Source organism: Amblyraja radiata, chromosome 34 (genome assembly GCF_010909765.2).
Source record: "Amblyraja radiata isolate CabotCenter1 chromosome 34, sAmbRad1.1.pri, whole genome shotgun sequence".
Classification (NCBI taxonomy): domain Eukaryota; kingdom Metazoa; phylum Chordata; class Chondrichthyes; order Rajiformes; family Rajidae; genus Amblyraja; species Amblyraja radiata.
The window spans coordinates 19,055,709-19,081,230 of record NC_045989.1 but is presented as its reverse complement, the minus strand read 5'-3'; the positions used below and the strand labels follow the sequence as shown (position 1 = coordinate 19,081,230).

General features: G+C 40.8%; 1 protein-coding gene across 10 annotated transcripts in view; it reads right to left on the bottom strand.

The window, feature by feature from the left end:
• Window positions 1-2,227: 2,227 nt before the first annotated feature.
• The window catches only part of LOC116991621 (myelin expression factor 2-like), a 29,458-nt gene continuing 6,163 nt past the window's right edge, over window positions 2,228-25,522 (bottom strand). Inside the window, exons 3-21 of one of the 10 annotated variants that reach the window (XM_033050372.1) lie at window positions 24,624-24,676; window positions 24,184-24,191; window positions 22,899-22,992; window positions 20,758-20,952; window positions 20,519-20,672; window positions 19,778-19,827; window positions 19,629-19,689; window positions 19,398-19,499; window positions 18,499-18,549; window positions 18,317-18,424; window positions 18,113-18,244; window positions 17,392-17,505; window positions 13,443-13,526; window positions 12,085-12,168; window positions 9,329-9,412; window positions 8,098-8,181; window positions 4,264-4,475; window positions 4,124-4,175; window positions 2,228-4,042 (exon numbers count right to left, since the gene is read on the bottom strand). In XM_033050372.1, coding sequence (XP_032906263.1) covers window positions 3,879-4,042; window positions 4,124-4,175; window positions 4,264-4,475; window positions 8,098-8,181; window positions 9,329-9,412; window positions 12,085-12,168; window positions 13,443-13,526; window positions 17,392-17,505; window positions 18,113-18,244; window positions 18,317-18,424; window positions 18,499-18,549; window positions 19,398-19,499; window positions 19,629-19,689; window positions 19,778-19,827; window positions 20,519-20,672; window positions 20,758-20,952; window positions 22,899-22,992; window positions 24,184-24,191; window positions 24,624-24,676 — 1,886 coding nt within the window. In that variant the 3' untranslated portion in view covers window positions 2,228-3,878. The other 9 variants (XM_033050373.1, XM_033050375.1, XM_033050374.1 and 6 more) reach the window with 9 other exon arrangements.

Here is a 25,522-nt window from a genome sequence, read left to right as displayed (position 1 = left end):
GGTATGGCCACGGCTTGCCGGGATCCTCCTACCATTGCAAAATGGTAACAAAATGACACTGAAGCGTTAGGAAATTGCAGACCTAAGCCTTGGTTAAAGGAGGGTTTTGATTAGCTGAGGAGAAAAAGATTGAGGGAAGGCAAGTTTCGAGGCCTCGGGTAAAAGACATTTGCCAATGCCGGTTATTTTAAAATGAGATCAAAAATTCGCAAGAAATACATCAGCATTAGGCAGATAGGACAGTATCAAGGGAGGAGGATGGAGTCGGTTGAAAACAAAAGTTCCTAACACCGTGAAGACCTGAATTATTATTTGGCCTAAGTATCCATTTCAATAGAAACCAGGATTTAGTGATGGGAGTCGCGCAGCACAGAAAAAGGCTCATTAGCCCAACTTGTTCATGCTGACCAAAATGCCCCATCTAACTTAATCCCATTTGCCTGCATTTGGCCCATATCCCTCTACCATGTGCCTGTATTTATACCTGATGTTATTGAAACTGCCTCAACTACCTCCTCTAGCATCGCATTACATATACCTACCATCCTCTGTGCGAAAATGTTGCCCCTCAGGTTCCTATTAAATATTTCCCCAATCACCTTAAACCTATGTCCTCTGGTTCTTGATTCCAATACCCTGGGGAAAAGACTGCATTCAGCCTATCTATTCCGCTCACGATTTCCTATACCTTTCACTGATCACCTCACAGCCTCCTGCACCCAAAGAATAAAGTCCTAGCCTGCCCGATCTCTCCCAATAGCTCAGCACCATTAATCTTGGCAACGCTCTCATCTCTGTACTCTTGCCAGCTTATGTCCATCAAGAGATCTTTCTACAATCATCTGGGGGTGGTGGACTCCCCAGATCTCTGGCCGTATGTCAGATTAGATGTAAGCAAAGCTACAGGAAATATTGAGCACCAATAATCTGTGGGTTATTAGTCAATGTCTTTAATGCTGTATTTATTAAACTACAGGAAAAAAAAAAAATCTTTCTAAAAGTCAGGCATTCAATTTTTTTAACTCGACAGTTTGGATAGTTATCAAAACCACAGTATGGCTTTGCCAGCACTCGTGTTTTTCGGGGAGCTCAGGACCCATCCACTGAACTCTAGAATGCTTCACTCTACCAAAATAGGCCCTGCATGTCAGAATAAGGGAAGCTCATGACAGCAGTAGTTGCAGGTGATTGGTGTCCATCTCAAAATCAGATCCAATAGCTTTGCAAATAAGTAGGGATTCTGCAGAAGGACTTGAACAAGTTAGAAGAGTGGGCTAAGTTGTTGCAGATGGAATACAGTGGAGCAAAGTGCAGAATCATAAATTTTAGGCAGTATAAAGGCATAGACTATAAACGGGGAGGATTCAGAAATCGGAGGTGCAAAGGGACATGGGAGTGCTACCTCAATCAACAGAACTTTAATTTTAACTCTCACCAGGCTTATTGTGCATTCATTTACATTGGCTCTTTGCCCACAAAACCTCATTAAATCCTCATCCAGTTTTGGGAATCTTAATCCATTTCTCTCGGATTGCTTGTGCAAACTTACTTCAGCGCCTTTCCAGAAATCACTTTTGGCTGCACATTGCTTAACCCCCCCCCCCAAAACTCCCCCATCTCCAATGGCAAACTTACATTGAGCCAAGCGTTGACCTGATCTTAACATATGACGATGAACCAGCTTGTTGCACTTCATTCCTATGTAGCGCCTGGGAATTTTTTTTTGTTAAATGCGCTTGTTTCCACAGTTCACAGGCTATCTTTGGCCAAATGGACATTAAAAACACAAAACTATTTCAGCAACAAGTGTTTTGGTCGGAATTTGCTAACATGATATATAAATGTATTACAAAACTGCCTAGTCACCTGCAAGCTTAAAATTGCTGTATCAGTGCCGGCAAGAGCTTATTGTGCAGATAGTCAACCAATTTCATTTTCTGCTTTCTCAAAAGCTTTCGGTCAACAACGGTGAATTATGCCTCAAGCCACAAAGATAATTTAGATGGGAACTCTGTACATGAAGTTTACTTTTTTTGTGGGCAGAGCAAAATATTGAACTACTAATTTGAATTCATATCAGCTTAATATGTATGCGTTACCTCGTCCTTCTGAGTGTATGAATGCAAAATGTTTGTTATAATCAATTTAAATTGAAAGATCGTTGAGTCATTTAATTGAAACATTCTATCATATTAAAAACAAAGTAAAAGCCATTAGTACACAAGGAGTCGGTCAGGTTATTTATTCTACATTTATCCCCAAGCCTACAGCTTGAACACCCTTGGTTACGTAACATGTTTGAAACTCTATTAAAAAAAATTTTTAAAGCACTTACCCACTGTGTTCGTATTCTTCAAATACAAGCACCATTCACAGAATGAGCAGAAAATTATCCCTCAGCTTTATTGTTGGGATAATTGGTTTAATGCATTTGGCACAAGAGTTAAGAAGAATCAAAAGCGAAATTAGACCACATGCTGTGCACAAGTGATCCTGAATTCAAAATGTTAATAGAATGTTAATGTAAAAAAAAGTTAATAGGCAAGTTTATCAAGGTAAGGAAGCTTACTTTTAATTATTAATTGAAACTGTACCAATGTTTTATCCTTCATGGAACTAAGCTTGGCACTGTACTTGAGAACTAAGGCAATAGATTCAAATTGACCAATTTTTCCTGGAAGTAAACAAGCAACAGGACAAAATTAGTTTATCGATTACCAGTTCTACTTTAATTCCTAAATTACTCACTGAAGGGTTCCAAATAGTTTTGTGCGCTTAAGCAGTAAACTCTTATACCACCATTATTATATACATTTTTATTAAAAATGCACTAATCCCACCTAATTCAATCAAATGCAATTTCCCAATGTACTCATCCAGTCAATACAGGTTTAAGCACGCAACATTGACCATTGATGTGCATTGTAAATTTGCGAGATTAAGCAAAAAAATCCTTGGAATTAAATTTTCAGTGGATTTAAGTACAAAATGACTACATTCTCGTTGCGTAATACTTAAGACGTCAAAAGGTTTTGGTCAAAACCAAAGCAACTATCAACAAGGGTTTTGACACTGAAACAATGTAAACATTCAAAGTGTGTAGAAAGGAACTGCATATGCTGGTATATACTGAAGATAGACAAAGTGCTGGAGTAACTCAGCTGGTCAGGCAGCATCTCTGGAGAAAAAGAATGGGTGGCGTTTCGGGCCAAGACACTTCTTCTTACCCCTTCTGTATGAAGGCAGATCCCGACACGAAACATATCTCCTTTTTATACAGAAATGCTGCCTGACCCGCTGAGTTACTCGAGCACTTTGTGTCCATCTTCTAAAATATTAAAAGTATCTGGTATTCAGTTTGTGGAGCACCGGATTATAATCTCTGGATTTTAGGGGGAACTAATAAATATAGAGTACAGACCATTGGCACAAACAAATCCAGTTACATTTTGCAAAGATCTGAATTGAGACCTGGTGCTTCCCTACAAAGAGCCTTACATTTTGAGGGAAATGTATATAAGCCTTGCACGCAGTTCTTCAAGTGGAGATTTTCATAACAATTCTCGATTCTTTTCATTATTTTAAAAATCCAAGTAAATTTAGACAACATTTTATTGAAAAATGTATCCATTCAAACAGGTGACCAAATGTGTCAACTAAATTACTCTCTCTCTCTATATATATATATATAAAAACAGTCCGATGACAGAAATTACATCAACATACAACAGTCAATATCCAATTTGAGCTGGCAAACTTTAAAATGACATCATAGTTCACATAACATAACAGCGGTTGGAAATTACTTCAGTACAAAAAAAAACAAACAATAAAGTTAATGTCAAGTTGTATCTTCCTATACATGGCATAGTCTTCATTCACGCATTGGGATCCATGCGTACATCTATCACTCTCCCATTAATCTTTGCGCCGTTCATCAGTATGCAGGCTTTTTTTGCAACTTCTGGGGAATCAAACCGCACAATCCCACACCCCTTGGACTTGCCATTTTCCATTTTTATTTCTGCAAAAACTACTTGACCTAAACAAACAAAGAAAATTACTTTTCCATACACCCAGGTGGAACATTAGGGTAAAATAACAGGACTCGATAAACACTCACCGAATTTATCGAACCTTTCCTTTAGCTTCTGCCATGTTAAATTATAAGAAAGCTGAAAAATAACACGGTCTTGTAGTTATTATTTGAACAAAATTTAAAATGTTTTTAAAAGTTTTAGTAATAGCCAAATAGTTACCTACATTTCTTACAAAGATCTGAGAGCTTTGAAAACCACTTGAACGGTCATTTAATCCACTTCCCATTGATCCCGTGTTCACACTTCCAAATCCATGATTCATATTCATTTCAGTCCCTGCTCCCATTCCAGGTCCCATTCGATCAAGATTGGACCCCATGCAATCCATACCCATCGCCATGCCTCCAGCCATGCTATTCATAGCCGCCATTACACCTATGATTAAGAAAATATGTTAAGTAGCACATTTCAAACTTACAAAGATGGGATATCAAGTTCTTACTCGCGACCTTGGTGCAGGGATAAAATTCTTGCTGCAAATTACAAGTCTATGGGTGCAACCCACACTTCAAGCTCAAGTATGATCTTGTGTAGGAAGGAACTGCTATGCTGGTTTAAACTATAGACACAACAAGCTGGAGTAACTCAGCAGGACAGGCAGCATCTCTGGAGAGAAGGAATCGATGACATTTCATGTCGAGACCCTTCAGACTGCAAGGCAGGGGAAAGGGAAAAGAGATATATAGACGATGATGTAAATAGATAAAGAACAATGAATGAAAGAAATGCAAAAAAGTAATGATGATAAAGGAAACAGCGGTATGTTGGGTGAAAACGAGAAGTTGGTGCAATGGGTGGGGGAGGGATGGAGAGAGAAGGAATACTTGAAGTTAATTGAAGTTAGAGAAATCAATATTCATACCACTGAAGCTGCCCAAGTGAAAAATGAGATGCTGTTCCTCCAATTTGCCTGGCCTCACTGATAATGAAGGAGACCAAGGCCAGAAAGGTCAGTGCGGGAATGGGAAGGAGAATTAAAGTGCTCAGCATGGGTCATGGGCCGAGCTTTTTCATTTCATTTTGTGACCCAAATCATGTATCTACCTGTATTTATAACATTGTGTAAAAATATTATAGAAATTATACCTGATACTCGTCAAGACCAAAAATTGCACATCTTTTTTAAATATGAGAAAAACCTCAAATTTCCCGAGTAGTAATTGTCCAATCAAAGCACGTTTGACATTGAGTCGGACGCCAATTGACCAATCACGGGCTTTGTTTCATGCTAGTTAGGCAGCGACCACACTGCGTTCATGGCTGTCTCCTAATAACATCACAACAATATCAAGGTTTCAAAGGAATAAAGGTAATGCTAACCACTTGCTGATAATTGTGTTTTACAACTGATTTATCTTTGTAAAGTTATGATGTTGTGAACTGTGAAATAAAAATGATAAATCAAAACGTAGAGCTAGAGTTAGGATTAGGGCTAAGGCTAGGCATTTTCCTCTCAGTGGAAGAGGGTTGTGGTTAGGACAGGGGTCGACAACCTACGGCCCAGGGGCCAGATCCTGCCCGTAACCCGAAAACATCCAGCCCGCAGGCGTATTTTTTTTTCTGAGGACTTTCGTGATGGAACCAGCGCTATGAGGATGCTGAGGTGGCCCTGGGCCGAGCTGAGCAGCATGGGGAAGAAACATAGAAAATAGATGCAGGAGGAGGCCATTCGACCCTTCGAGCCAGCACCGCCATTCATCGTGATCATGGCTGATCATCCCCTATCAATAACCCGTACCTGCCTTCTCCCCATATCCCTTGACTCCACAAGCCCCTAGAGCTCTATCTAACTTTCTCTTAAATCCATCCAGTGACTTGACCTCCCCTGCCCTCTGTGGCAGGGAATTCCATAAATTCACAACTCTCTGGGTGAAAAAGTTTTTTCACACCTCAGTCTTAAATGACCCCGCCTTTATTCTAAACTTGTGGCCCCTGGTTCTGGACTCGCCCCACATTGGGAACATTTTTTCTGCATCTAGCTTGTCCAGTCCTTTTATAAGTTTCTATAAGATCCCCCTCATCCTTCTAAACTCCAGTGAATAGGGGGTCTTCACTTCACTCTTCACTCTCCACTGTGAGTCAGTCGGGCTGTCGGCCGGCTGGTGGGTGCTGTGAGGGGGTCAGTCGGGCCGTCGGCCAGCCGGTGTTGCAGCGAGCGTGCGGACTGATGGAGCCTGCACTACGAGGGTGTTGAAGGCGGCCCGGGCGGTGTGCAGGGCAGTGCTGCTCCCCACCATGTTGACATTAGGTATAATCGTGGCATCGGGTGGGCTGCTGCTGATGATCCAGAAGGGCATACTGGTCGAGGTGAGCGCATTGAGCAGCCACACGTACGGAGCCTGCGGCCGGGCTCCAGCTCCAGCCGTGGGCAGCTCTGGAAGGGGGACAAATTAGGGTTAGGCATTTGCCTCTGAGTGGAAGATGCCTTAGCCTTCCCCCAGCCTGGCACTACCTCAGTCCCACTATGGCCGTGACCCCCACTCTGCACACTGGCAATCAGTGGGGTTCAGTAAACTGGGGAACGCACAGGATCTGCCCTCATCCATTAATTAGGTGGGTTCAGGAGCCGGTGAAAGCCGTGACCTCTGTGGCAGCCCCGTCTTCAATGTTCCCATATACAGCTATATATTATTGAGCACAAGAGGGTGTGTTACGTTTTCTAATTAGCTTAATTAATTAGTGCGCAACTTTTTGCACTGACGAGTTACGAATTCCTTATCAATGAAGTTTTATCGAAATCTGTGCCAAATTTCAAGTAGATATCAGACATGGGTCACGAAAGTTAAAATCGAGAGCCCTTTTGGCACCTCGGCCCACGGCCTAGCAACCAGGAGATCAGGTAAGTTCAGGCGGACTGAATGAAGGTGTTCAGCGAAACGATCGCCCAGTCTACATTTGGTCTCGCTGATATATAATAGCTCACATCTTGAACAATGGATGAAGTTGGAAGAGGTGCAAGTGAACCTCCGCATAACCTGAAAGGATCGTTGGGATCCCCGGACAGAGTTGAGGGAGGAGGTATAGGGACAGGTGTTGCATCTCCTGCGGTTGTAAGGGAAGGTACCTGGGGAGGGGCTGGTTTTGGTGGGAAGGGATGAGTTAACCAGGGAGTTAAGGAGGGAACGGTCTCTGCGGAAAACTGAAAGGGGTGGAGATGGGAAGATGTGACTAGTGGTGGGATCTTGTTGGTGGTGGCGAAAATGTCGGAGGATTATGAGTTGCATGCGACGGCTGATGGGTGAAAGGTAATTACCAGCGGGTCTCTGTCTCGACTCGGGGGAGCAAGGCGGAGCGCCGAGGAGACATGAGTGAGGGCCTCATCTATGGAGAGGGGATGATCATGTCTGATGCTTCAAAGCAGTATATAGTGCTGCCTTTCAGAAAAAAATGGTGAACTCAGCTTCTGGCTAGTAGTGAGATGAGAAAGCTTTTGAAATACTGTCAGAGGGAGTTCAACTGACCAACATTACAAGAAAAAAGCCTTGTTGCCACTTGACCAGGGTTCATCTAAAAAGTGACAACCAGAGAAAATCCTCTAGCATGCTACAGTAACAATAGAAGTCTATTTGCCCCAACAGTGCTCTGGCATTTCTAATGCTGCAGTGTGTCACTTCTGCACCATTGTCAGTGGCAACATTATATTTACCCACATTGCTTTAACAGAACTGAAATAAGCTGCAAAAAAGTTAGACTTATCAGCCCAGCATGAAAATACATTACAGCTTACATTCACATTCAGGATTACTCACCACAAGATATGCAAGATATTTCAAACATTAATAACATATTTTATAGTAGAAAGGCCACTGTGCAGTGAATTCTAGCTACATCCCAATATTTTTGTCTCCATCCACATAAAAGCACACCACTGCACCCCTCCCCATGAAAACAAATCTCCATAGAAAACGCAGCTAACACTTCTTGGATATGTATCCTGGATTTAAGACTCGAGCACCAAGGTTTTTAAACATCTGTACTGGTAAGTAGTTAAACCTACTTAATGCAGAAGCCATTGGGTCCATACAAGCATTCCCCATTCCGCCGCCCATAGGTCCTCCGAAATTTCCACCCATTCCACCTCCTAAACAAAAGGAAAATAAAAATATTTGAACAGCCATTTTGAACAGCAAAATGTTACATAGTTCAAAATTCACGAACAGATTCATAATCAGGCTTGATTATTACCTCCAATCAAAAAAAGTGATTGTTATTACAATGTTAAACATTAAATCTTAAAGTTAGATTTAAAACAATAAGAACATATTTTATAGTACAAAGGCCACTGTGCAGTGAACTCTAGCAACATCGTGATATTTTTGTCTCCATCCACATAAACATAGAAACATAGAAAATAGGTGCAGGAGTAGGCCATTCGGCCCTTCGAGCCTGCACCGCCATTCAATATGATCATGGCTGATCATCCAACTCAGTATCCCGTACCTGCCTTCTCTCCATACCCTCTGATCCCCTTAGCCACAAGGGCCACATCTAACTCCCTCTTAAATATAGCCAATGAACTGGCCTCGACTACCCTCTGTGGCAGAGTTCCAGAGATTCACCACTCTCTGTGTGAAAAAAGTTCTTCTCATCTCGGTTTTAAAGGGTTTCCCCCCTTATCCTTAAGCTGTGACCCCTTGTCCTGGACTTCCCCAACATCGGGAGCAATCTTCCTGCATCTAGCCTGTCCAACCCCTTAAGAATTTTATAATTTTCTATAAGATCCCCTCTCAATCTCCTAAATTCTAGAGAGTATAAACCAAGTCTATCCAGTCTTTCTTCATAAGACAGTCCTGACATCCCAGGAATCAGTCTGGTGAACCTTCTCTGCACTCCCTCTAGGGCAATAATGTCCTTCCTCAGATTTGGAGACCAAAACTGTACGCAATACTCCAGGTGTGGTCTCACCAAGACCCTGTACAACTGCAGTAGAACCTCCCTGCTCCTATACTCAAATCCCTTTGCTATGAAAGCTAACATACCATTCGCTTTCTTCACTGCCTGCTGCACCTGCATGCCTACTTTCAATGACTGGTGTACCATGACACCCAGATCTCGCTGCATCTCCCCTTTTCCTAGTCGGCCACCATAAAAGCACACCACTGCACCCCTCCCCATGAAAACAAATCTCCATAGGAAACACAGCTAACACCTCTTGGATACGTATTCTGGATTTAAGATTCAAGCCACAAAGTTTTTAAACATCTGTACCGGTAAGTAGTTAAACCTACTTAATGCAGAAGCCATTGGGTCCATACAAGCGTTCCCCATTCCGCCACCCATGGGTCCTCCGAAATTTCCACCCATTCCACCTCCTAAACAAAAGGAAAATAAAAATAATTGACAATATACAACAATTTTGAACAGCAAAATGTTACATAGTTCAAAATTCACTTGAACAGATTTATAATCAGGCTTGATTTATATGACCAAGCAGTAAGGCAAATATTCCACTCAAAAAAAAGTGATCGTTATTACAATGTTAAATATTAAATCTAAAAACAAGGCAGCACTATGGCGCAGTTGGTAGAGTTGCTGCCTTACAGTGCCAGAGACCCGGGCTTGATCCTGATTACAGGTGCTGTCTGTACAGAGCTTGTACGTACTCCCCGTGATTGTACGGGTTTTCTACGGTTTCCCCCCCACATTCCAAAGGCGTGCAGGTTTGCATGTAAATTGTTTTCTGTAAATTGTCCCTAGTCTATAGGATAGAACTAGGTACAGGTGCTGGTCAGTGCGGACTCAGAGGGCTGAAGGGCACGTTTCCACGCTGAGTTTCTAAAACCTAAACTAAAAATAACCAAAGAAAAAGAGTATCTATATATTATTGAAACTCTCTTCTTCTCAAAGAGTGGGCAGTGGAGGCAGGTTCTCTGGATGCTTTCAAGAGAGAGCTAGATAGGGCTCTTAAAAATAGCGGAGTCAGGGGTTATGGGAGAAGGCAGGAACGGGGTACTGATTGTGGATGACCAGCCATGATCACATTGAAAGGCAGTGCTGGCTCGAAGGGCCAAATGGCCTGCTCCTGCACCTATTGGCTATTGTTTGTTATTATGTTCGACTGTCTGCGAGTGTGATCCAGAAATTATGCCAAAACGGTACAGGATAGCGCTATAATTTTTGGACAACCGTATTCGCCATTGTCCTGTGGTGTGTTTTCAACAGGTTTCGTTCTGATTGACGATATCTTTAACATTATTCACATTTTAAACTTTACAAACCCCACTTTGAGAACATTCACTTGCATCTGCACTGAGTTAGCAGCTTATGGCGTCACAATGGGATCCCGAAACTCATTTACATAAAAGATTGTCTTTTTTTTAAAAGTGGTTACAATGTTAACAAAGACAATGCAATGAGAGATTGTTATTGTTGTAAGGAGAGGGAGTGCGGAGGGGAAGAGGAGAGGGAGAGGGAGAGGATTGTTGTTTAATGTTATTTAAACATTGTGTTTAGTGGGGGAGTGGGATAGGGGGAGGTGAGGAGTGGGGGAGAAGGGAGACAGAGGGAAAGGGTTATGGAAGGAGGGAGGGAGGGGAGGAGAGGGGGGGGGGGGATGAAAAGGAGGGGGAGGAAGTGCAGCAGGATGAGGGGAAATAAGCCGCGCCTGCGCAGTTGGGGGCTATGGGTGAGTGGTGGAATATTGCGTTGAGGGAATGGGTTGCATTGAGGGAAATGATGAGTGGTGGAATATTGTGTTGGGGGAACGGGTCCCACTTGGTCCAGTTTCAGCTAAGTCTTTAAGCAAAATAATATCCTCTAAATATATTGTAACTGAATGTTGCCAAATTGTGCTAAACAGCTCCTCGATAGGAAACCTCCATCAACCATTTAATTTACATCAGCAGATGGTATGGGCAAAACATTCCACTCCAAAGGTGACCAGTGTCATGAATGTAGTGCACAACTTCTACAATCAGTGCGCACAGAGGAAAGCGAGAGGGAAATATAATCTGATTTTCAGTATTTAAGAGGCTTGAAAACAAATACATTTAAAACAATCAGCTCAATCATTTTTATTTTAAGACGGAATAATTCTGCATGGATGATTGTCAATGCTAGCAAATGGAAACATTACGATGAATGTTCAGCTTAGGCATAACTATGTTTATTTTGCACCAAATTCATCCAAATCATGCTGTGAAAACAGGAATAGTACAGGTCATTTTGAAATGGCTGTGTTGTGTATTATGATAATTGGTTCCTATCATAATGAGTATTAAACCAAAATGTCAGCATCTAGATGAGTTGCATGCGACGGCTGATTGGGTGAAAGGTAATTACTAGGGGGTCTCTGTCTCGACTCGGAGGAGCACCGAGGAGACGTGAGTGATGGCCTCATCTAAATTGGGAGAGGGACCTTGACTGATCCTTCAAAGCAGTATAGAGTGCTGCTTTCAGAAAGAAATGGTGAACTCAGCTTCTGCCTAGTAGCAAGATGAGAAAGCTTTTGAAATATTGTAAGATTTCATCTTACATGGTTCATCTTAAAGTGGCAACCAGAGAAAATCCTCTAGCATGCTACAGTAACAATAGAAGTCTATTTGCTCCAACTGTGCTCTGGTATTTCCAATGCTGCAGTGTGTCACTTCTGCACCATTGTCAGTGGCAACATTATATTTACCCACACTGCTTTAACAGAACTGAAATAAACTGCGAAAAAGTTAGACTTATCAGCCCAGCATGAAAACACATTACAGCTTACATTCATATTCAGGATTACTCACCACATAGAGGTAAGATTTCTATGCAAGATATTTCAAACATTAAGAACATATTTTATAGTAGAAAGGCCACTTTGCAGTGAACTCTAGCAACATCGTAATATTTTTGGCTCCATCCACATAAAAGCACACCACTGCACCCCTCCCCATGAAAACAAACCTCCATAGGAAACGCGGCTAACACTTCTTGGATATTTATCCTGGATTTAAGATTCGAGCCCCAAAGCTTTTAAACATCTGAACTGGTAAGTAGTTAAACCTACTTAATGCAGAAGCCATTATGTCCATACAAGTGTTCCCCATTCCGCCGCCCATGGGTCCTCCGAAATTTCCACCCATTCCACCTCCTAAACAAAAGGAAAAGAAAAATAATTGACAATATACAACCATTTTGAACAGCAAAATGTTATATAGTTCAAAATTGACGAACAGATTTATACTCAGGCTTGATTTATGACTAAGCAGCAAGGCAAATATTCAATTACCTCCACTCAAAAAAAAGTGATCGTTATTACAATGCTAAATATTAAATCTTAAATCTAAAAACTGTAGGGCAGCATAATGGCACAGAGTTGGTAGAGTTGCTGCCTTACAGCGCCAGAGACCCGGGTGCTGTCTGTACAGTTTGTACGTACTCCCCGTGATTGCATGGGTTTTCTACGGTTTCCACCCACATTCCAGCAAATGGAAACATTACGATGACTGTTCAGTTTAGGCATAACTATGTTTATTTTGCACCAAAATCATCCAAATTCTGCTATGAGAAAGGAATAGTATACAGGTCATTTTGAAATGGCTGTGTTGTGTATTATGATAATTGGTTCATATCATAATGAGTATTAAACCAAAATGTCAGCATCTAGATGAGTTGCATGCGACGGCTAATTGGGTGAAAGGTAATTACTAGGGGGTCTCTGTCTCGACTCGGGGGAGCAAGGCGGAGCACCGAGGAGACGTGAGTGATGGCCTCATCTAAATTGGGAGAGGGGAAGACCTTGACTGATCCTTCAAAGCAGTATAAAGTTCTGCTTTCAGAAAGAAATGGTGAACTCAGCTTCTGCCTAGTAGCAAGATGAGAAAGCTTTTGAAATATTGTAAGATTTCATCTTACAGGGTTCATCTTAAAGTGGCAACCAGAGAAAATCCTCTAGCATGCTACAGTAACAATAGAAGTCTATTTGCTCCAACTGTGCTCTGGTATTTCCAATGCTGCAGTGTGTCACTTCTGCACCATTGTCAGTGGCAACATTATATTTACCCACACTGCTTTAACAGAACTGAAATAAACTGCGAAAAAGTTAGACTTATCAGCCCAGCATGAAAACACAGTACAGCTTACATTCATATTCAGGATTACTCACCACATAGAGGTAAGATTTCTATGCAAGATATTTCAAACATTAAGAACATATTTTATAGTAGAAAGGCCACTTTGCAGTGAACTCTAGCAACATCGTAATATTTTTGGCTCCATCCACATAAAAGCACACCACTGCACCCCTCCCCATGAAAACAAATATCCATAGGAAACGCAGCTAACACTTCTTGGATATGTATCCTGGATTTAAGATTCGAGCCCCAAAGCTTTTAAACATCTGAACTGGTAAGTAGTTAAACCTACTTAATGCAGAAGCCATTATGTCCATACAAGTGTTCCCCATTCCGCCGCCCATGGGTCCTCCGAAATTTCCACCCATTCCACCTCCTAAACAAAAGGAAAAGAAAAATAATTGACAATATACAACCATTTTGAAAAGCAAAATGTTACATAGTTCAAAATTGACGAATAGATTTATACTCAGGCTTGATTTATGACTAAGCAGCAAGGCAAATATTCAATTACCTCCACTCAAAAAAAAGTGATCGTTATTACAATGCTAAATATTAAATCGTAAATCTAAAAACTGTAGGGCAGCATAATGGCAGAGTTGGTAGAGTTGCTGCCTTACAGCGCCAGAGACCCGGGTGCTGTCTGTACAGTTTGTACATACTCCCCGTGATTGCATGGGTTTTCTACGGTTTCCACCCACATTCCAGCAAATGGAAACATTACGATGACTGTTCAGTTTAGGCATAACTATGTTTATTTTGCACCAAAATCATCCAAATTCTGCTATGAGAAAGGAATAGTATACAGGTCATTTTGAAATGGCTGTGTTGTGTATTATGATAATTGGTTCCTATCATAATGAGTATTAAACCAAAATGTCAGCATCTAGATTACTTGCATGATCAAGTGCCCCATATAAAAGTATCTAATCACAATTCATTGCCAGTTTTGAATTTTATTGTTTGGAATTTGGCCTTTTACTAGAAATTAATCAAATGAGAAAGCTTGTAAAATTGAGGAATAGGAACGAGTAAAATTATTGATTTATAAGATTTATGTCCATAGAATAAGGAAAACCCACAATTATGCTCAAAATATATACTGTTAATGTTTAGTGTAGCATCTTTATAGTTTTTTCTCGTGTTGCTGCACAGGCCACTCAACAGAAGCATTATATGCAAATAAACCAATTTTAAAAGGAACTGCACATGCTGAAATCTTGAGCAAAACACAAAGTGCCGAAGGAGCTCAGCAGGTCAGGCATCTGTGAAGGGAACGGTCAGACGACATTTCAGTGCGTAGAAGAGTCCAGCCCGAAAACTTGTTTGTCCATTCCCTCTGCAGATGCTGTGACTCGCTGAGTTCCTCCAATGTTGTGTAAAAATATGAAATGAGGTCAGAATACAAGAAAATACGAGTCCCTCATAGAGTGATACGGTGTGGAAATGGGCTCTCATGTTCCAGCTACACTAGTCCCATCTGTCCATCAGGTGTAGCCTCAACTGCACAATTGATACAGACTCCAAATGTGGCCTCAACTGCACACTGATCCATTCATGCACACTGCTCCAGATGTGGCATCACCAAACTGTACCCCGTACTATACTTACTCATTTCTAAACTCCACCCCATGTAAGTCTTTGTACCATCTGCCTTCTATCCACACTGCACCTGCCGGATAACTTGTTGCCACTTGTGCATAAGAATGGCTTAAAAAGGCTGGAAAGTTTCAAAATTTTTGAACGTGATGCTCAAGCTAGATTTTCATAAAGTTGTGTTTATTTGCGATCCAGCACTACATTTAGTTTACTTTATTTGCATGCCATCCAGTCAACGAAAAGTCTATACAAGAATATAGTCAAGCCATCCATTGTGCACAGATAAAGGATTAAATTCTAAACATTGAAGTCTAATTAAAGATAGTTCAAAGGTGAGGAATTTTTATTTCCTCACTCCTACTTCACAAAATGAGAATTTGATAAAATGATATTTTAAGTACACACTTTAGGGTCTTTCCAAGTTGCTGGAACTCTTAGTACTGCGAAAATTAAATTAGGTGGGAATGAGAAAAGGCAGGGGAATTCGCACGGCCGGAAGGCTTCCCGACGGGCCGCGCAGCTGTGGATTGGGAACGCGGCCAGAGGCCTTTATCGAAGCGCTGCGGTCTCGATGCCTCCCGGATTGCCGCGTAGAAGCCTGGGCCGTGGTTCGACCGGGGTCTCGCGGGTAGAAGCCTGGATCGGGCGAAGCGGCTGATGGAGCCCGTGGCTGGGGCCCGGGTTGGCATCATGGAGGCATGGTGGGGCGTCGACAGCCGTGAGGCCTCGACGGCGGCAGCGGTGAAGCCTCGCGATGATGGGGGCCTCGGTGGTGAGGGCTCGCGGTGGCAGTGATGCCTCGCGGGTCGACCCGTGGTCGACAAGAGCGTGGAGGAGCCCCATGAGGGGGGAGGGGATGAACAATAGAGGACCCGGTGCTGGGAGATCACCGTGAGGAAGTAGGGGAGAACAATGGATAATGTGGGGGGTCATTAGGGACCCGGTGAGGAAATATTATAATATAACTGCTCAGATAATAAAAGTAAGCAATGTCGTTATTTTTAATGTTGCAAGAGAGAGCTTAAAGCTTTCAAAAACACATGGCCCAGCAGAAACAGAGTACAAAGACCTTCACACACATAGGGCACAGGTGGTTTATCAAAACATATAAAGCGCTAATCTAAACATACATAGCCCAAACACAGAATTCACTGTTGTTAAAGAAGCCTTGTTTATTGCTCTGAAGCAATTACAAAGTTGCAAGGAATGTATCTTGTATAATCTTGGAGTGAAAAGTTGTATCTTGTATAATATTGTATTCAAAAGTAGTTTACCAGTGGGGCCCCTTTCTCAGGTCCATTTGGTCACTGGCCATTTGCTCTTTCTTTATGACACATTCCTGAGCTCTTGTATAGTATGAGGGGCTCAGGGTTTGACTGTTTATACTAAGTGCAAGACAACAAGGTTGCAAAGATAATAGATTCTGTGGTTCAGTCTTTTGTTTCATTGAATTATACTTATGTTGAGATAAGAGATAAGACATGTGTGCAAGCGAGTAAGGTCACTTGAAGAGGAAAGGTGTTAGGGTGATGGTTATATGACCTTTGTTAAGTTTGACTTCTTATGTTTAGAGAAAACTGAGAAGGCGACTTTGCTCTGTAATGCTATTAGTGAGGAGTCGTAAAGAGGCCCTCGGTTGAGATTGAACCTCCTTTTCCCCTAGAGATAACAGGAGAGGACAGGGAATGTAAACATGAAGCTGTATCTGAGCTTGGCAAGAAACACTTATCGTCAATCAAGTTGGACAATTATATGACCCCTCTGTGCTTGGAGTTGTGAGGTGTGAGATTAGAATCAATTTACAAATCTGTGCAATTTGTAAGGATAAGGCAACCGTACATATTTAATGTTTGTAATACATAGGTAATTGTATTTTAACTGTGTAATTTGTAGTGAAACCATTTGTGAAGTGTATTGTGTTTTAATTAGGATTGTAAACATTAGACCTTGTTTAGATCTGCAGTTTTAGAAATAACTTTCTTCCCGGTATGGGGAATTGTGTGATCGTTGTATTATTTGTGTCTCTTATATTTTGAGGAGCGGTCTCTGAGAATTGAACCCACTTTTCTGTGGTATCACTTTGTTGAAATTAAATGATGATAAACAAAGAAGGAAATAAACACGAGGCAAACGAGGGTTGTAAAAATAGACCAGAGGGGGGGGGGGGGGGGGGGGGGTCATGCGACTACAACTGTTATAAATCATCGGAAGGATTCAGATGATTGGTTAATAGCTTGCCGAACCCTCTGTACTGCAACTGTCTAATAACTATATAATGCCTTGATTTTGTACCGGAGAAAGAGTTCTCTTGACCTGCCCCCGGAGCTGTTGGCTCTGTGTTGGAAGGTTTAGAGAATTATCACAGCGCTGCAATAAAGAAGTATTAAATTGAAACAAGTGTTTGAGTCAAGTTTTCTTGAACTAGATTGACTTGAAAGAATCCGATTTGTCACCGGCATGCTTTATAACTTTGTCAGCGCTGTAGGTGGCTGCTATTTGTATACATTGTGTATGCAAGGAAAGAATCTCACTGTGCCACATGTGACAAAGTATTCCTATTCTTGAAAGGAGTTTGGAATAGCCAGAACTGGAGAACAACAGAACAACTTGCAAGACTCATGTCAAGTTTTTCTTCCTCTTACCCATTCCACCAAATGAATCCCCAAAACCACGATTCACACCCAGATCACTTCTTCCAAATTCTCGATCAGAACTACCACCCATAGCATTGGATGCCATTCCAGCACGATACATTTCTGGGACAAAAGTAGAAAGACAACATTCCAGATTGGCAAAGCACAGTGGATTCAAAATAAATACAAATAATTTGAAAGTTACAGGTTTGTCTCTATATTTAAATTTGGTTCACAGAACACTTGCAGTCAGACTGCAAGATAAATTGTTGAGCCAGAGAGACATCTAGTTTCTCCTGCTTTTCAAAATAATTTTCATTCAATCATATAGCTTAGCAATGAGTCCAACAGTACAATGCAGCATAAACCAGCCCACATTCATTTTTTTTAATTTGCCAGGGTCCATAACACCATTGATGACCCTCTTTCCTATCTCAAACTCTCCTCTACCACTTGGAAACCCCTTTTCAGTCTTCTGTTCTCTTGTTCTTTTCATTTCTAGCTGTCACATAACAAGCGCCTCTGAATCCTGATCAATTTCTTGCGCAATTCAAATCAAAAGCTCTAAAGCCCATGCGTTCACTTCCTTTAATTAACGCCACAGAAAGAAAAATTAGATCACCAAGGAGCCTGGTAATGTGAACAAGTTTGATATTCGTTAAATTCGGAAGATATAAAGTGATTAATCTTAACATTTCTGAATGTATCACAACAGGAAAAGGATCCATACCTCCCATACTGCTTCCCATTCCAGCCACACCACTGCCCATTCCGCCAACAGCACTCATGTTGCTGCCCATTCCTCCCATGTTTCCCATTCCTGGGGCCATATTTCCTTTGAAGTTTTCAACTGTACCCATACCTGTAATACAAATTAAAAGTCAAATTAATCAAATACCATAAAGTTTCCAAGCACTCACAAAAAGATAATTACCTGCCATTCGATCCATGTTGCCCATGCTTCCCATGGGTCCACCACCGTAGCCTCCTACATTTTTCATCACGTCCATTTCACCACTGAAACCAGTGGAACCACTTATTCCTATGGGCAGAAAAAATATGTAATGAAAGAAAACAAATATTAAAAATGTTGCATTCTTCGCACACAAAACTTACCTCCACCCATTTGGTTTATTCCCCCAGAGGCAGTTCCATCCATTCCACTTCCTAAGACAAATACAAGGTTCAAGGTCAGTTTATTGTCACATGTACCAATTAACGTACATTGAAATTTGAGTTACCATACAGCCACAGTAAGTGAAAAGCAACAAGACACACAACCACATAAAAGTTGACATAAACATCCATCACAGTGGATTCCAAATTCCTCACTGTGATGGAAGGCAATAAAATTCAATCTTCTTCCTCTTGTTCTCCCACCGTCGGCGCAGTCAAACCATCGGCAGTCCGGGCGATCAGTCCCCCCGCAGCCTACGATCGAAACCCCCTTCAGGGTGATCGAAACTCCAGCGTCGGTGCGGTTGAAACTCTCTCGGTTGAAAAACATGGAGCTACCAAATTTGCCTCTTCTTACCAGAGACCGCGGATGGAACTTCGATCCCCAGCAAAGGAATCACAAGCTCCGTGATGTTAAAGTCCCGCAGACTCCCGCGACTTGGAGCGTCAGGTCAGGAAACAAAAAAAACCCCCAAAAAAACAACAAAAAAAGAAAAATCGCATCTCCGTCAATGTAAGAGACTGGGGAAAAAAGTTTCCCCCACCCCCCCCCACATATAAAACAAACATAAGGAACACTAAGAGTTTTTAAACATACCAAAAATAACAAAAAGGACAGACTGTTGGCAAGGCAGCTACGGCAGGTGACGCCAGTCAGTGTTACCCTATCTGACCCTCTAAACCTTACTGATCCATGTACCGGTCCAAATGTCTTTTAAGTGTTATTGCACCTGCATTAACCACTTCCTCTGGCAGCTCATTAAATAACCATAGGTCAATATTTTAATTTAAATGATATTTTTGTGTCTGGCTCAAACACACAAGAACTAGACTCATACCTCCAGATGCCATGATGCCCATTGCATTGTTCATTTTTATTTCATTCACAGCAATCGGTTGGCCACTAAGTCCAAGTCCCATTCCAATGCCACCGAGTCCACCTGAGTCCAACCAAAACAGACATGAAACCACTAATCAGAGGCATTAGGCAAAGCAGCAAATTTCTTTATAACTATACTATTGTGGCTCACATCCAAACTGACGTGCTTCAAGCCTTGTATTAGACTTACTAGGCAATTGAGGAATCTGGGCCATAGAACAAAAGTCATCATGTGGAAGGGATCTGGCTTCCTTTACAAAAAGAGGAAAAAATTAATGAGGAAATGTAAACCAAGATTCTCACTCTTGGAAACTGAGTAGTAACTAGATAAAATCTTACCATTTTCACAAGCATTGGTCTGTCAAGCAAAAGCTGTCCATTAAACATAGCTATAAATAAGTTAAGAAAACTAACAGGAATAAGCAGAGCTCCAGTCTATCCCTAAGATTTCCTAGCCATTTCTGAAACACATATATATCAAAGGAATATGTCTATTACAAAAAAAAGCTGCGGGCTAAAGCAATTTAATATTGCAGAAGTGCCACTGTAAGCATCTATACCATGCCCATTAAAGCTATTATTTTCATTTTTTGGATTTGTAGCTTTAATAATGCAATTATATATGCACAAAACCCTAGATCCACAACCAATAAAACAAATATTATACACAATTTTTAACAAAGCTAAAGTTGGTATATAGGGCAGGTCACATTTGTCCGCATTTGGTCCATTTGGTCCTAAACCCTTCCTATCCATATATCTTTCCAAATGTCTTTTAAAATAAATCTTAATTGTACCTGCTTCTCTAGCTTGTTCTGGCAGCTCATACAGATACAGACTACCCACAATGAAAAGGCTGCCCCTGCCGCCCCTCTAAAAACCCTACAGACAAATCAGAGCTTATGCATGCAGCAAAGCCAGTGAAGCACTTCTGCAGCAGGTCCCGGGGTCCACACGCATTTCACATGCTTGAACACCACAATAACAATTAAAATGGTTTGTTCAATTTCAATGGTTTAAAATCTTCATAAAACACAGGTAAACCACATTCACAAGCTGCAACCATAAGGAAAAGGATACCGACAGCTTGAATGGCTTCGAGCGGCAGTTCGAATGTCACAGTCCCTAAGCCACGGCTCTTGCCATCTCTGCCTTCTTTGACATTTGCACGTTTTACCGTCCCAGCCATGGCAAATACTTCTTTCAGCTTTTTCCAACCCACTTTAAAATCAAGCTAAATAGAAACAGAATAAGAGTTCAGAGTGCAACTGACTTTCCAAAGTTTCCCCTTTTTATCTTCCAAGAAATAAAACACTTACATTAGCAACAAATACAGTTGGTAATAATCGTCCAGCCTGCAGCGCGTTGAGGACTTCGGCAGGTATGTTTGGATTGTTGATAAGATGAAGTGGCAAATTCAGAACTGATGAACTGATATCTGGCCTAGGTCCACCATGGTATGAACCACCTCCTCCACGTTGCACCGCTTTGCGAGCATGTTCTCCTTCAGCATCCTACACAAAATAAAAGCAACATTTTAAAAGATAACACTAATGCCATTTCTAACCAGCTCAGAAGTATACCAGCTCATAAATTTAATCCCTGCTGCAAACGAACATTTAGTGGTTACTTACCACGGTAATTTTGCTGTGCTTAATGCTGAACAGTAATTAGCATGATGCACTTCTAAGCAAAGGCTGCATTGATGGGAATGACAAAATGATAAATTTGTGAAAGTTTTACAAATCGGATTGCTCGTCGGGCAGAAGATACAAAAGCTTGAAAGCTGCACCAACAAACTCAGGAACAGCTTCTTCCCCTCCGTTAAGAGGCTTCTAAACGGTCCTTCCATCAGCCAGGGGACTGCCTGATTCATCTCTACCCCATTGTAGACGCTGGACCTTGTCTCTGGATCGGATGCATTATAATGCAGTGAATTATATTCTGTACTCTGTATCCTCTCCTTTGATCTACCTATTGCACATGGACCCGAATTTACAAAAGTGGAACAAAACCTTTTTGCTTGAACTTTGTACTTTCCAACTCACAGGTTGTGCAATGTGTGCCATGACCGTCTGCATCACAAGGACTACACTTCAAACCCATTTCAGTTTATTTTTATCATTGTTATTGAAATTGTATTGACATGTTTTTTACTGAAGTTCATGCAAGTTTATAAAATTAGTATGGCAGCCGAATTTCTAATTAGAAACCAAAGTTCAATTTAAAATGTTGTATTTTCCAACACACTTGTTACAAAATAATGAAAGTACTGGCAGATAGTGCCCCCCCCCCCCCCCCCCCCGCCCAACACATCAAGCTACTACCCTCGACCAAATGCATGTTTAAAGATTACTTTTCAGCTAAAGCAAAGCATCTACCATGACATTGGAATAATTTTAGTCAATGTACACACGTATTTATTGCAAATTGACACATTTAAATACATTCAATGTCTAACACAGCCCAGATTCTATCTGCAATAGGTATCCTTCCATTGCTTTCCCCTCACTTCTTTCCCAACTTTCCTCTAAATGCATCATGTTATTCATCTCAATGAAACTGCATTTCGAGATTTTATTAACAGATGATCAACATTTATTCTAGCATGTGCATTCATAATTGTTAGAACCTCCACTAAGCCATACTCCAATCTTCAGAAGAAACACCTCTGTTCACATTCTCTCCCCCCAAATCCATCACAAACACTCTGCTCTGGCAGAAACAAAATAGCTATGCATACAACTTTTAAAATAACCAGAATGCTTAAAAAACTGAACAGGTCTGATTCTTATTCCAATATTTTACCACAAACAAAGACAATCACCTGGCCCCCTTCAGTTATTCTTTAAAGGACATGTGATAAGTAGAACAGGTCATCTTAAAGTTCTTTCTGCAGAGTGTGTTCCTGATTTACAATATGTGAATGAATAAATGAATGCTGGCCACTACAAAACTGAAAAAAGTTGAATTCAAATATGATGCTTGAAATTGCTCTTAAAAGAACAACAGCCCTGGCCACGTCCCCATTTTTAACCACAGCAAACTTGATCCCATCAAAACCTCTGCTCACCATGACCTGTTCATCTACCACCTTTGTGCACATTGAATAAAGTTGGCTGCCAGATAAGCAATCACAATTTTAATATTTCGGTTCTCGGCTTCAATTCCCTCCCAGTCTTCCACCTTCAAGATGGTCAGTCCCCTTCAGCACTGCAACTCTCCACAATCTGCTCAGCTCCAATTCCAACCTTTCATGAATTTAAATGCTGTACACATTTTCAGTTGCAAAAGGCCCAAGGCATTGAAATGACTCCATACCATTCTATCTTTCATACCTCCTTTCTCAAACCTAACTTAGTTCAATTCCCTCAAGTATGTCATGTGCCTGTGAAGTACCTTTGCTTTGCAGTTAAGGATGCTGCATAAATACAAGATAGAGCAAACAAAAGCTACTCACCTGCTTTATGTTAAGCTCTCTTCCATCAAGTTCATAGTTGTTCATAACATCCAAAGCCTTTGCGACTAAATCTTCTGTTTTGAATTCCACAACACTATAGAGTTTAATCAGAAAATATTAAACAGGAAGAGACTTTCCATTGCCAAATTAAACCTCTAAAGAGAATCAAATCATGCATTATCATAATCTGTTCATCAGAAATCAAACAATGTACTGAATCAATCAACAAATACAATGCAATGCACTGTTTAGCCTGCATCATCCCTATCTACAATGAGCCATTCGCTAAAAGTCCAGTTCACACATAAAGGGTTTGACCGCAGTTACATAACTATCTCGGGTTAAGTCAGATTTATTATTATACAAGTAATATTCTGAACAATGGATGTAAATGTGCTTCTCTTTGGTTACTCCAAATGTTGATGGATTTTAAGTATATGACTAGAATGTATGAGCAAAATCACAGTTGTATTTGTTACAGGATGCCATGTATTTGTTACAGGTTGTGCAATGTAAAATGTTTTTGTATGCTGCAGCTTAGTCAAGAGATTAACTTTATATAGGCCAGACTTCCATAATACACTGAAGGGTCTCGACCCGAAACGTCACCCATTCCTTCTCTCCAGAGATGCTTCAGAGTCTCTGCTGAGTTACTCCAACATTTTGTGTCTATCTTTCCATAATACACGAGCCACATACATCCACATGCTTTTAACACTCAGGTCCATCATATTCAAAAGCAGTCTCAAGGAAATTCTTAACTCGCCAACACCACCCATTTGCCACTGAAAAATCAGTGGCTAATTTTAATGAGTCAAACTCTGAACTTTTTCCAACTAACATTCACCAGCCTTTTTCCTTCCCCAACCTCTTTTTTCTGATCTTGCCACCCATCCCTACTCCATCAGTCTGAAGAAGGATCCCAACCCGAAACATCGTCTGTCCGTTCACTCCACAGATGCTGCCTGACCCGATGAGTTCCTCCAGCACAAAATTTCAGTATCTGCAGTTTTTTGCATCCCCAACGGTATTCTACAGCACTGTTGACAAATCTATGTGATGTTATTCTGAGGTGGTGGCATATCCACCCATTAAAAGACAAGATAAAAACTATTACCAAAACCTTGAAACATGGTAACTAGAATCTAGTGAGAAACTTTGGTGGTCAAATTGAAAATTCTTAAGTGTGATGAACCCTTGGTCAGAAACAATTCTCTCCCTCTGCCAGGAAACTAGCTAAATTATACATCATGGCAGCATAGCCACTGAACAGTAAGTTACTTACCCACAACCCTTGGATCAGGTGACAAAGCAAAAGTTGGATGGGGGGGGGAAGAGAAAAAAAATGTTTTAGCACATAAGATTACAAAATGCTTCACATTGCTTTATTTTAAATCTTACTACATATAGGAAAAGGGATTCACAAAAGTAATATTTTCACATTAGAAGCTCTTGCTGCAACTACCTATATTTTATGGTTACTTTTCTGTAAATGCAATGCATTACAGCTTGCTTACACCAGTCCAATCAATTAAATATGGAAATATCCACTGAATCCTCCAGATTATACCACTCAACAAACAAAGTCCAGCATTAAGCCGAGTTGGCAATAAATACAAGAGCATCCTTGCTAACAAAAATTGAGCTATATGTGCTAAACAGCAAGTAAAATATACAATTGCTGAGGACCTTATGAACCCCCAAGCAGATTTTTTTCCCACTTACCATTGACTTTCCTTCAGCATCCTTAAAGAGTTCCACGTATATAACATCACCAACTACATGAGATATACAGAGGGGAAATACCAAAAACAATGCATTTAAAAGTCCACACACTTACTTCACTGTTGCCGCATAAACACTACAGAGGAACAACCCATTATTCACCAACAATCAACATCAGACCAGCACGCCTCCTAATAAATACAATGCACAACAATTTAAAAAAATGAAAATCAACATTTGCCCCAAAGATTTGTCACCTGCAAAGTCCAAATCAAATTCAAACAACATTTTTAGTGCATAGCAGCAAATTAAACATATTTGGCCTGTAATGATATGGTTGGTGAACAAATAACAAACATTGTTACGACCATTTAATAAACAATCCGACATTGCTAAAGTAGGTTACATTTCCTGACAATGCCAACTTTGTGGCAGTCAAAATAGACTGTTGTAAGGTGACAAAGCTTACAAGCCTCAATGTGTTAAGTCACAAATGCAGAAACACAATGCTGCAAAGAAAATGCTTATTGCACAACACACAAAAACAATAATTCAGCCATAACATGGCATAAAATCAAAATCCAAGACATTGAACTTCACAGTTAAACTGTATGTCACCTTACAACAATTGCAGAAATCAAGGTTACAGACAATGTTCTCAGCACAATTCAGTATAAGCTCATTATTGGCTCAGTAATACAGGTGTTAAAAAGAAAAACTTGGAACCAAAGTCTAACTTGATCAAAAACGTTGGGAGGAAGTAAAACAACTTCCAGTTTTCCCGTATGACATAGGCAAGAATCAGTAATTTTCTACATTTTCTCTTCCAGTTACAATTTCCTTACACCATAAAAAGCCTAGAAAACCATTTGCACAATAAGGAAATTTAACATTCAACA